We start from the raw sequence: 13,758 nt of genomic DNA on the forward strand, positions 1-13,758 counted from the left end.
ACCGAACACAACATGGGCATGATGACAAACACTGAAAAACAAATGTTTTCAAAACAATCTTGCCTAGAAAGGTTCTGAGATTTCTGTGTGCTGGTTGTTTGAGGTAAACAACGTCATTATTCGAGTTTGTGGGCATGCCCCCTCTACCTAGCAAGCGGTTTCAGCATTTGCTTTGAATGCCGGACTTTGTGGTTCACTATGAGCAGACGAATACACAGGTATTTGAAACTTCACCATTCTAGCAGTGAAATGAAAATGTGCTAGTTTTAGCTTGTGGTTTGGATAATTGTGACGTTTATGATAAAAATGTAATGTTGCTAGTATAGTAATGACTATATTCAGTGACAGAGCCAGGGTGAAATTCCCCTTTAAAACTCTTTACAGGCATTGTTCTAATGAAAAGAGAACTGCTCCATGTTCAAGGGCACTCTGATGCATTCTGACCCAAATGTAAGATATTATAGGTTCTTAGGCTGCCTCTCTCTCACACATATACATACAGCGGAGTGCTTTCTAGGAGCTGTCTCATTAGTTTAGGGTAAGCATGGTTTGTTTCTCCTGTCAAAGGCAATATGTATTCTGCCCCTATCCCACATTGTTGCTTTAAAGGCCCAGTGTAGTCAAACAAACGTGTTTTATATACATTTCCACACTCTGAGGTTGGAATAATACTGTGAAATTGTGAAAAGTATGATAATGCCCTTTTGGTGTAAGAGCTGTTTGAAAAGACCGCCTGAACTTTCAGCGGGATGGAGTTTTGGCCTGCATGGTGACATCACCGGGTGGTAAATTTGTTAATAGACCACTAAGAACGAGAATTCCAAACTTCTCTGCCAATAACAGCTAGTTTTCAGTTTTCCTCTCCCCACTTAGACCACTCCCAGACAGTCCTAGCAAAATTCCTGCTTGAGAAATTGCTCTTTGCTAAGAAGCTATTTTTGTTTATTTTTAACCATTTTAATTGAAACAGTCACAGTAAGGTACTTAATTGTTAATCAGAAATTATTTGATATTGAGATAAAAACAGCTGCATTGAACCTTTAATTTGAGCTTTGTCATTTTCAATGCTGCAGATTTAGTCAATTTAATTTGTTCTTATTCTTCCCAAGACAATCAAGAATGCTAATGACTGTGTCAAACTCAACAAGAGGATGATTATAGATCAAACTAGGAGTAAAAAAATACAGTGTTTTCTAACATTTTTATTGGTGAAGAATACAAGGGTCTATAGAGACTTCATGACGTTCAAGAAAATATGTTTACATCCATGCATGGTCAACAGATACTAAGCCTATATGGATTTATCAACAAAATTACACTTGATGAGTCAAATTAGTCTTATTGCTGAAGTGTATGGGGCCCAACCAGAGTCTGAGCAATGTTTGGATGACAGACAACAAAAATAAGAACTTAAGCCTGATTAAGAGTGCTCTCTGCTGGCAGAAAGAAAGTTTCACACTGTATTTGCTTTTTATCACATACAGAGACGCTTGAGAGCAGAAATGACCACTCAGACTGGTCTGTCACAGGATTCTTCTGGGCAATTTCTCTTCTACCCATGGATTAAAGGTCACAACCTAAACCAAGAGAAAAGAAATACAGGTTACTCTAGCTACTGTGACCATTGTCTGTTAGCTGTGGGATTGTGATACTGAGCTATTTATGCCATTCAAATCAAATTGTATTAGTCACATGTGCCGAATACAACAGGTGCAGACCTTACAGTGAAATGCTTACTTATGAGCCCCTAACCAACAATGCAGTTAAAACATTTTTTTTAAATTATAAAAATAACAAGTAATTAAAGAGCAGCAGTAAAATAACAATAGTGAGACTACATACAGGGGGGTACAGGTACAGAGTCAATGTGCGGGGGCACCGGTTAATTGAGGTAATATGCACATGTGAGTAGAGTTATTAAAGTGACTATGCATAGATGATAACAACAGAAAGTAGCAGCGATGTAAAAGAGGGGTAGGGGGGAGGAGGGGGGCAATGTAAATAGTCTGGGTAGCCATTTGATTAGCTGTTCAGGAGTCTTATGGCTTGGGGGTAGAAGCTGTTTAGAAGCCTCTTGGACCTAGACTTGGCACTCCGGTACCGCTTGCCGTGCGGTAGCAGAGAGAACAGTCTATGACTAGGGTGGCTGGAGTCTTTGACAATTTTTAGGGCCTTCCTCTGACACCGCCTGGTATAGAGGTCCTGGATGGCAGGGAGCTTGGCCCCAGTGATGTACTGGGCCATTCGCACTACCCTCTGTAGTGCCTTGCGGTCGGAGGCCGAGCAGTTGCCATACCAGGCAGTGATGCAACCAGTCAGGATGCTTGCGATGGTGCAGCTGTAGAACCTTTTGAGGATCTGAAGACCCATGCCAAATCTTTTGTTTCCTGAGGGGGAATAGGTTTTGTCGTGCCCTCTTCAAGACTGTCTTGGTGTGCTTGGACCATGTTAGTTTGTTGGTGATGTGGACACCAAGGAACTCGAAACTCTCAACCTGCTCCACTACAGCCTCGTCGATGAGAATGGAGGCGTGCTCGGTCCTCTTTTTCCTGTAGTCCACAATAATCTCCTTTGTCTTGATCACGTTGAGGGAGAGGTTGTTGTCCTGGCACCACACTGCCATGTCTCTGACCTCCTCCCTATAGACTTTCTCATCGTTGTTGGTGATCAGGCCTACTGTACCACTGTTGTGTCATCGGCAAACTTAATGATTGGAGTCATGCCTGGCCGTGCAGTCATGAGTGAACAGGGAGTACAGGAGGGGACTGAGCACACACCACTGAGGGGCCCCAGTGTTGAGGTACAGCATGGCGGATGTGTTGTTACCCTACCTTACCACCTGGGGGCGGCCCATCAGGAAGTCCAGGATCCAGTTGCAGAGGGAGGTGTTTAGTCCCAGGGTCCTTAGCTTATTGATGAGCTTTGAGGGCACTTTGGTGTTGAACGCTGAGCTGTAGTCAATTAACAACATTCTCACATAGGTGTTCCTTTTGTTCAGTTGGGAAAGGGCAGTGTGGAGTGCAATAGAGATTGCATCATCTGTGGATATGTTGGGGCTGTATGCAAATTGGAGTGAGTCTAGGGTTTCTGGAATGGTGTTGATGTGAGCCATGACCAGCCTTTCAAAGCACTTCATGGCTACAGACGTGAGTGCTACGGGTCGGTAATCATTTAGGCAGGTTACGTTAGTGTTCTTGGGCACAGACACTATGGTGGTCTGCTTAAAACATGTTGGTATTACAGACTCGGACAGGGAGAGGTTGAAAATGTCAGTGAAGACACTTGCCAGTTGGTCAGCGCATGCTTGCAGTACACGTCCTGGTAATCCATCTGGCCCTGTGGCCTTGTGAATGTTGACCTGTTTAAGCTGCGGAACAGCTGGTGCTCTCATGCATGTTTTAGTACAATTTGCCTCGAAGCGAGCATAGAAGTAGTTTAGCTCGTCTGGTAGGCTCGTGTCACTGGGCAGCTCGCGGCTGTGCTTCCCTTTGTAGTCTGTAATGGTTTGCAAGCCCTGCCACATCCAACGAGCATCAGAGCCGGTGTAGTACGATTCAATCTTAGTCCTGTATTGACGCTTTACCTGTTTGATGGTTTGTCGGAGGGCATAGCGGGATTTCTTATAAGCTTCCGGGTTAGAGTCTCGCTCCTTGAATGCGGCAGCTCTAGCCTTTAGCTCAGTATGGATGTTGCCTGTAATCCATGGCTTCTGGTTGGGGTATGTACGTACAGTCACTGTGGGGACGACGTCGTCGATGCACTTATTGATTAAGCCAATGACTGATATGGTGTACTCCTCAATGCCATCGGAGGAATACCTGAACATATTCCAGTCTGTGCTAGCAAAATAGTCCTGTAGCTTAGCATCTGCTTCATCTGACCACTTTTTTATTGATCTAGTTACTGGTGCTTCCTGCTTTAATTTTTGCTTGTAAGCAGGAATCAGGAGGATAGAATTATGGTCAGATTTGCCAAATGGAGGGCGAGGGAGAGCTTTGTATGTGTCTCTGTGTGTGGAGTAAAGGTGGTCCAGAGTTTTTTTTCCTCTGGTTGCACATTTAACATGCTGATAGAAATTTGGTAAAAAAGATTTAAGTTTCCCTGCATTAAAGTCCCCGGCTACTAGGAGCGCTGCCTCTGGGTGAGCGTTTTCTTGTTTGCTTATGGCGTAATACAGCTCATTCAATGTTGTCTTAGTGCCAGGCTCTGACTGTGGTGGTATGTAAACAGCTATGAAAAATACTGATGAAAACTGTCTAGGTAGATAGTGTGGTCTACAGCTTATCATGAGATACTCTACCTCAGGCGAGCAATAGCTCGAGACTTCCTTAGATATCGATAGTGCACCAGCTGTTATTTTTCAAAAATACATAGCTCGCCACCCCCTGTCTTACCAGATGCCGCTGTTCTATCCTGCCGGTACAGCGAATAACCAGCCAGCTGTGTGTTGATAGTGTCGTTGTTCAGCCACGACTCCGTGAAGCATAAGATATTACCGTTTTTAATGTCCCGTTGGTAGTTTAATCTTGCGCGTAGGTCATCTATTTTATTCTCCAAAGATTGCACGTTTGCTAGCAGAATGGAAGGAAGTGGTTTATTCGATCGCCTATGAATTCTCAGAAGGCAGCTCGACCTCTGGCCCCTTTTTCTCCACCTCCTCTTCACGCAAATCACGGGGATCTGGGCCTGTTCCCGAGAAAGTAGTATATCGTTCTCATCAGGCACATCAGACTCGTTAAAGGAAAAAAAGGATTCTGCCAGTCCGTGGTGAGTAATCGCAGTCCTGATGTCCAGAAGTTATTTTCGGTCATAAGAGATGGTAGAGGCAACATTATGTACAAAATAAGTACAAAAATAAGTTACAAAAAAGGTAAATAAACTAACCAAAAAACACAATCGGTTGGGGACAAGTAAAACGTCTGCCTTCTTCTCCGGTGCCATTTTTATTTCATCCCTCACCTTACAGTGTAGCCTTGGTCTCTGCCTTATCCTTAGCCTCCTCCTCTACTACTAGATTCTTCTTACTGAGGTGCCTCACCACCATCGTGGCATTGAATGCCCTCTGAAAACATATAGTTCACAGGTACAAAAGTGTGCTTTTAGAAAAGATGCATTTTGCCATTATACCACAGTGTACCACAGTGACAAAGTGTTCCTAGTAAGTGACAAAAACGTACCTCTACCATAGACTACTTGAACTGTACCAACACTTCCACTCAAAAATAACTAACTGAAAGAACAGGCTGAGCCATGCATCCAATATAATTTCCCAGTGTGGCTTGCTTTGTTGAGGAAATTGTAGCGTTACCACCCATGACTGTATTTGTTAGTGAAATGGTTGTTGAATTTGTTCATTTTCAGTCCCGTGGCCTTCACCAAGTGAGTTCTTAGGTGTATGTTATCATTAAAATTAAGCTCTTTATGACAATACGTTACATATCTCATTAGGAAACTCATGGTTTACAGGCCACACCAGGCCTGCAAGTAGGGTTGCAATATTCCGCTAACTAGAAATCCTGGTTGAATCATTTCTTTCTTATTCCCTCTGTTTTCCATGAATCTTCCAACCGTGATTTCTGGAAAACCAGCGAAATTTGGGAACGTTACCAAAATTTTGCAATCCTACCTACAAGTCACATTATGCTAGCTTGCAAAGTGATATGTAATTCCTATTAGAACCCAGCCAGATTTTGGATATCCAACAGCTGGAATTTTTATTCACCCGCAACCTGCATTCTTTATGACTGCCAGAGTTAGGAACATTTTTCTCTTGTATTATTGACTGTACGTTTGTTTATCCCATGTGTAACTCTGTGTTGTTGTTTTTGTCGCACTGCTTTGCTTTATCCTGGCCAGGTCGTAGTTGTAAATGGGAACTTGTTCTCAACTGGCCTACCTGATTAAATGAAGGTGAAATAAAATAAGAAATAAAAAACATTGTGTGGAGACTACTTACGCCATTTAAACTGGAACAAACATTTCAATAACAGGTGCAAAAAATCTAACTAACTGATTGGATTAGTTTTGAAAAATGTATGCTATTTATCTTTATGTAGCATACGATTAATCAATGAATGAATGTATATGCAAAAACAAAGATAATACAAACTATTCAAAAAGAATCTACCTGCAGTAGATCATGTTGGCAAATATGATAATGATTATGGTACAAATGTGGCTTTTTAGGGTACCACCCCAGTGACAAAGCTGTTAGTATCCTGGGAAACAGAAATGTACCTTCACATCGTACCCCTTTTTTGGAGAACGAGAGTATAATTATTGTACATTTATGTTCAAAATATTGGGTACAAAAATGTACCACCAGACTCTTTATCCAAATATGTACCCTAACATTTTTCTAACAGGTACCATGTGAGATCAATATGTGTACCTCTGAAGGCACATTGTGTATTTTGATATTTTTGTTCCCTAGGGAACAATATTGTACCCTAATATTGTACCCCAACCTTATTTCTAAGAGTGTAGTGCATTCCTGTACACAGAAGAATTGATTTACATAGTCAGTGTAACTGGGCATATATCTTGATTCTAGTTTTATGGGAGATATTGTATTGTGGAAGATGATTTGGACATTTTAAACAGTAACCAGGCAGGACTAATCTTACCTTCCACTGGCTCTTAGCAAAGTTCTTCTGGATCTGCTTACTGACGGATCCATGAATGTTCTTCTCCAGAGCAGCTCCTCCTGATATCCTGATTCAACAACACACACAGCACCAATCAACAAGCCATCAACACCATTATCATATAACTTTGGAGTCATTAGCCCACTATGCAAAAACTGGTTGAATCGACGTTGTTTCCACATCATTTAAACAACCAAAATTCTATGTTATGACGTTGAATCAGCATGGAAAACTGATTGGATTTGAAAAAAGTAATCAACGTAAGGGGAGTTTGTATTTTTTTCAACCCAACTTTTAACCTAAATCCAATCACATGGTGTCATGTTTTGTTGATTTCACGTTAGTTGACAACCACAACTCAACCAAATGTAAATTAAAACTAGACATTGAACTGACATCTGTGTCCAGTGGGATGCTATGTGTACCGTATACTACATGTGATATAGTGACAGACCTACAGGATGTTTTTCATCGAAATCCTAAAGGAAACATAAGGTGATATGCAATCAATAAAGATCAAGAAAATTATTATATTTTCAGCAGAAAGAATCTATTGTATGTTTGGATTAAAGTGATCTATGTTTAAAACTCAACTGCCATGGACATTACGATAGGCTATAGATGTAACAGCCGTCGTTCAAGGTAGACAAAGGCGCAGTGTGAGTTGAGTTCATCATCTTTTATTTTAAAGGTGAACCAGCTAAAAACAATAACCAACACAACAGACGAAAAGCTTCGTAGTGCAAAATACATGCAACCAAACAAAGACAAGATCCCACAACTGACTGTGGGAAAAAGGGCTGCCTAAGTATGATTCCCAATCAGAGACAACGATAGACAGCTGCCTCTGATTGGAAACCATACTAGGCCAATCAAAGGAAAAACCAACATAGAATTACAACACATAGAATGCCCACCCCATGTCAAACCCTGACCTAACCAAACAGAGAAAAACCGTCTCTCTCAGGTCAGGGCGTGACAATAGAAGTATAGAAATACTTGAAAATATCCCTATTTATCAAAGTACCGATTCATTGTGTTGTATAAAACATCTTATTCTTTACTTCAACTGACCGAAGACATGCACACTGATAGTACTGAGAATTCTTACTAAACGTGTTATAGAAAAGAATACACACATAGCTACTAATCATTTTTTAAACTCACCAAAGATGCTTCAAGGCCTGCTCACAATTGTACCTCTTCTCTGGTTCTTTCTGCAACATGTGCGGAATGAAATCTTTTGCTGAATGGAAAAAATGTGGAGAGAGAAGCAGCATTCAGGAGGACATACAATTTCAAGATAAAAGAAAGTTAAATTAAAAGCACATTGAAAGAAAGAAAAATAAGTAATTATTGCCAAGACAGTGATAATGTTGCGTGTCAATTATGTGTGAGATGTGATGTAATGAACTAATACAGGCTAGCTAAAATGATCTCTCATAGACCAAGGTCATACTTTACCTGAACTAGAGATTTCATCCCAATACGGGGAGTCAAACTCATATTCAGCCTTTATAATCTGCCTGTACATATGTGACTCACTCTCGTCATAAAACGGAGGGTAGCCACAGAGTCTGGAACGTAAAAAAAAAATCCTTTTAGCACAACATAACTTTTTACTTGTCTATATTAAGTAAACTGTGAGGAACTAACCATTACCATACACTCACAGTATATAGGTGATCACCCCCAGAGCCCATAGGTCCACTTCTTTGCCATATGATTTCTGCTGCAGAAGCTCTGGCGCTGCACACAAAATGAAAGAGAAGGTTAATGTATGAGGCTCAAACTGCTTTAATTCTACATGATGAGGGTTCAGAAGTGATGTATGTATTTGGGGATCCTCACCCACATACGCAGGGGTTCCACATGCTGTGGTGAGCACCCCCTGCTCCTCCATCTTGGACAGGCCAAAGTCACTGATGACGATCTTGGAATCTTCCGACGGAGTCTGATACAGTAGGTTCTCAGGCTGGAATGATAATAATAGAAGACCTAAAATAACTGACAATTAAGCTGTATCTATCAATCACTTGAACACTTCTACCAAACAATAAGAAAATCACATGAGAGTGTTGATCCCAATTATATTGAGCACATTGACCATCTACCTTAACCTGTGAACTCTCAGATACATTCTATTCTCTTTTATGTTGATCTACTTGGGGGACATATAACAGTAATCCTACGATGCTGTTAATAGTTTTTCTAACAGCTAGCGAACAGTTGTACCTTCAGGTCCCTGTGCACGATGCCCAGCTGGTGGAGGTATTGGACTGCCTCCAGAACCTGTTGAATGACACGGCTGGCATCCCTCTCAGTGTAACTGCCCTTCTCCAGAATACGGTCCAGCAACTCGCCTCCTGTAACACTGTGGTAACAAGCCTTCAATTGCATTGTAAAATATAAGCAACGAAATAATCAACAATTCAATTTGGATTAGATCATTTCAGGGTAATCTAAATTAAAATCCCACCACCCACAGAGTCATAACCAGATAAAGCTTTGTAGATGTCTCGAAGGTCTCCTCCAATGCCACAATGTTGGGATGGTTGATTCTGAAGGGGAAACAATGGATACACTCTGAACCATTGATTTCTTGTCTATTTTGTATTAGCTAAAAGTGCAGAGGTGACACTAACCTGCGTAGCACTGCTATCTCATTCTCCAACATGCCTTCTTTGCCCTTTAGCGCCCTCTTGCGGATACACTTGACTGCTACAAGTTTCAGGGTGCGGCGGTGCTGAGCCACGCGCACCTCAGAGAATGATCCCCTGAAACACACCCACATCATATTAGTACCCATTCATACAGGCTTTCGTTCTCATTGCTTTATTTTGGGATGATAATTATTCAGTCACCCGATGAATTGGGATGGCTTCCACCTCTGACAACTCCAGGGGCCTCTGCTAGAGAATTGTAATACTTCATAATGGGAAGAATGTGCCATGATTTCAGTAAGCATCAAGGTATCAAGGTAATGGCTCTCACACCAAGTAAAGAGCCTTATATTTGTTTGGAAACGGCATGTAGATCTAATCCTATGTGGCAAAAATATAACAGACACTCACTCTCCTAGCTTCTCTCTCAGATCATACACTGCTGTGATGTCCTCTGCTTTCTTCCTGAATTCCTTCCCCAGAGGCATTTTCAATAGGCTTTACGCAATGGGAAAAGAGAAAAATGTAATGTCTCCTTTATTTGAGCAGAAATAACTAATTCACCATTCAAATGAAAAGCAGCTAGGTTATTCACCCAATCCAATTACACTGGTTAGTTATTTGGCAAAAAATAAACCTAGGGTCTGCACATCTTTAGTATTAGGTTAAGAGTAGCACATATTTTATATTCTAATGTGTGTAACTTGCCAAACTCTTATTTTTAAAAGGTGTTCAAATGAAATAGCCGTCATAAGATAGGTCTGGAAGTAATCGGAATAATCTTTATAATGCTTTGAAGGTTTCTGAAGTTTCCGTCACTTTCCATCGAATGGTCATGTTACATGCCAAATATGTCTGTACAAGGACTTCACTATTATATTTTTCCAAAAGTGTAACCAAAATGTTAAATGCAGAATTCAACTTTACAGCCTCAGGCGCATTTTAAATATATATTTTGATAGTGTTCAAGCCTATAACATGCATGTGTTTATAATCTATTATATTAACTCCAAATAGCACGGCAGAATGACTTGGTCAAATATAATCTCCTAGTCTAAATAGGACATGACTATTCAAATAAACTTTAATCTACCTGTAAAGTCTATACAATATAAAACAAGTGTGCTGTTCGGTTATATGTGGCAAAAAAAGAATAGGATGCCAGTTTACCTGTTGATTGCAGTGGCAGAGAATAATCCTGACTGTCTGCTAGCGGTCTTCACAGTTCTCTCTGTACCTTCGTCACCACTCTCCTCTATCAGCATTAATTGAAAATCACACTTTTTTTCCTGAAGCAACCTTGTCCACTCCACCCACACACTAACAGTACAAAGAGAAAAGCGGATAGAGAAAGCAAAGATGAAAACTGCCTCTCACAGTTACTCAATGCATCAGCTTCAAGAAAACAAGCCATGTGTAACAGCTTACTGTCAAGAGGACCTACTCAGTAGAACATACAGTGAATAGTACATTTCTCTGCATCTGGTACATTAAGTTTGGTAGCACTGTTTACAATTTGATCAAGGAGAAAGCCATGTGCACCGGTTTACTTGCAGGTTGTCTAAGCCTGTGAAAGGAACACCACCGGCCCTATATTTACATTATGTAACCTGGCTTTTGTCTCTGCAACACCAACCTGCACTATCCTTCTACGGGCACAGGGTTATCCAGTAAATCTCATCTATCCAATCCATCTGGCACAAAGAACTCAAACAATCCTCTCAGCCAGAAGAACAGTCTATCCCACATTCTGCATGCCTTTCATAGCAGAGCTGCAAAACAGAGGACGATGCATTTACCCTGAGGACAAAATCATGCTTCAGAACAAAAATAAAAACAAATAATTGGGCTTAATTACTGTGCCTACTCCATCTGAAATCAAAATATATACTGTATACTAATATGAATATTATTTTGCATATGAATATTATTACACTCTCTATTGTAATCTATAATCTGCTGTTAGACACAGTAATTTCAAACTTTTAACTGCAGTGTAGAATTCAAACTGTCCTGAGTGATAACTGTCCACATTTTAGGCAGGTTGATATTTTTGTTATTGTGCCATCCAATACTGCCAATGTAAATGTGAATACCATTACAAAATCATCTTTCTGTGATGTTTGGACATTTTAGCCACTAGAGGGAAACATTGTCTGAATACACATGATGTCTTTATGTTTCCAGTAGGACCTTTGAGAAAGCATGTGTAAACTCTTCACTGTAGCACAATCAGTTAAACTGGTACTAAAAGACACCTTGATTTGCAGACAGGTTCCCCCAAGATTCCATTCATAGATTTCTACTGCTCCTGTAGCCAAATTCCCTAGTATATATATATATATATATAGGCCTTAATTTATTGCAAAAACCCTCTCATCACACATTGGACTCAGGCCAAGTTCCACCAGAGGGCGCTATTATTCCTGATGACGTTTGTCCTCTGACGACCAAACATAATCTGCCCAGCTGCTGATACACTCCAGGGTTGGGGTCAGTTCTGAATTGAGTTGCGAATTGCCCTTTATTTGCAATTCAATTATTGAATTTGAATTGGCCACACCCAACAAAAAGCAGAATTTGAATTAAATTTGAATTAAAGGAAGTATAATTTCATTAAATGAAGTTCAAATGGTTTATTTATTCTACACATCACTATACAAATGTTTATTTTGACATTATGTATGGCTACCAATGCCATGTAGCATATGGTTGAAACGTGTCCTTTTTAAAACACATTCTCCTAAAACAATTTTAAATAATTACATGTATGTTGTCTATAATAATTCATCCTTCCTTTAATGTTTTAAATATCTGTCACGTCCTGACCCTTGTAAGAGGTCATTTGCTATAGTAGAGCGGTCAGGGGGTGACAGGTGGTTGTGTTGGGTGGTTTTGGGTTTTCTGTTTATATGTGGGGTTTTTCTAGTATGCTATTTCTATGTTTTGTTTTCCATGTTTTGACCGGGTATGGTTTCCAATCAGAGGCAGGTATCTTTCGTTGTCTCTGATTGGAAACCATACTTAGGCAGCCTGTTTTCCTTTGGGGTTTGTGGGTAGTTGTTTTCCGTTTTGTCTGAGTACCTTATGGAACTGTTGGCTGTCGTTTTGTTCTTTTGTTTAAGTGTTCTCTTAAAATAAAGTAAAAATGAGCACTCTACACGCTGCGCCTTGGTCCCCTTTCATTGACCGCTGTGACAATATCAGAAACATAAATACATTTCTCAGAATGCATTAGCTCAAACACTGCAGTATGAAACGGAACAATCCAATTACAATGTCAATTTCATGACAATGAAAGTCAAACTATTATTTCAAATGGTATGAGTATTCTTTGCATTAATAACTGGCAGATCCATTTGATAAAATATTTGTCAAATTAATGAGACTTTGTCTCAGTTGAATTGCTTTTAATTCAATTCTACTTCCTTCAATTAAAATGATGCTTCCTGTGGGATGTGGCCAATTCAAATTCAATTCAAATTCATGGATTAATTTCAGAAATTCCGAATTGACGCCACCCCTAATACATTCGTGTCCCCCCGCACCACTTCATAGATCCTTCATTCAGGATGCAAAGGTATCGGTTTCCTCTAACTAGATTTAATGGCGTGCCGACCCTTAAGAGAGTCCACTGTCCCACTGTTGCTTCACAGCCTAAGTCCAGACCTCCTGGCCGATACTCCCTGCTCAGGGAACATGCCCTCTCCCTTGGCCTGGGAGTCCAGGTTACTTCCACCTGACCTCCACTTTTCCTCCACAGCCCAAGTCCAGACCTCCACAGCTTGCCACGCCATCACCCCTCTCCCTTGGCATCACCCACCACCCCGTCTGTAGGCATCCCTGTTACATGCAATCCGTTACTACCCAACCCTGGGTATGAGTCTGAAATGGGGAATTGTACGTTTGGGTACACCTTCTTTCCATGGTTATACCTAATGTTGTCCTGTGTCCTTATTTCTCTTGGTTAGCCTATTGTCTGGAAATTCAGTTACATTGTAAATATATAGCAATTAAAAAGACATGTTTCACTTTGCATTAAATTGCTTGATCCTGGGTAGATACATTATAATTACAAGTGTATCCTTTGCAAAAGCATCGTAGTAACATAACATTTGATTCAATGTATCCTTTGGGACAGGTTATAACATGGCAAGGTGTGCCTTGTTTAAGGGTTGTTAAAAGGTCCTAGTCTATTGGGATACACATAACAACATAGCTAGCTGGGGTTTTTTCTTATACTTTCCCTTATAGTTACATGTAACAATGTCACATTTTGTTTGGAGTTATTAACATGGTAATTCACAGGTGACTTTTAAATGTGTAATTACAAAACATAAGTTTGCAAAAACATGAAATAGATCATGAGTAATTACACATGTGGAATACCCTTCAGCGTGTGGACTTGTAATCACACTAGTTAACTGGCCTTCCATAGCTCTTATTAG

General features: G+C 40.4%; 1 protein-coding gene across 2 annotated transcripts; it reads right to left on the minus strand.

Annotated features, from left to right (window-relative positions):
- Window positions 1-1,182: 1,182 nt before the first annotated feature.
- pnck (pregnancy up-regulated nonubiquitous CaM kinase) lies at window positions 1,183-10,793 on the minus strand. 2 transcript variants are annotated; one of them, XM_014146351.3, is made up of 12 exons: window positions 10,481-10,783; window positions 9,722-9,808; window positions 9,293-9,424; window positions 9,134-9,208; window positions 8,883-9,021; window positions 8,499-8,622; window positions 8,321-8,396; window positions 8,112-8,224; window positions 7,815-7,893; window positions 6,627-6,714; window positions 4,960-5,062; window positions 1,183-1,577 (listed from the first exon to the last, which is right to left on the minus strand). In XM_014146351.3, the coding sequence occupies exons 1-11, from the start codon at window positions 10,573-10,575 to the stop codon at window positions 4,961-4,963; spliced, it is 1,110 nt and encodes a 369-aa protein (XP_014001826.1). In that variant the 5' UTR covers window positions 10,576-10,783; the 3' UTR covers window positions 1,183-1,577; window position 4,960. The 2 variants fall into 2 exon arrangements, with proteins under 2 accessions (XP_014001826.1, XP_014001829.1); XM_014146354.3 differs by lacking the exon at window positions 9,722-9,808 and having other exon boundaries at window positions 10,481-10,793.
- Between the last annotated feature and the right edge of the window lie 2,965 nt (window positions 10,794-13,758).

This window comes from Salmo salar, chromosome 15 (assembly GCF_965601325.2).
Source record: "Salmo salar chromosome 15, fSalSal1, whole genome shotgun sequence".
NCBI classification, from domain to species: domain Eukaryota; kingdom Metazoa; phylum Chordata; class Actinopteri; order Salmoniformes; family Salmonidae; genus Salmo; species Salmo salar.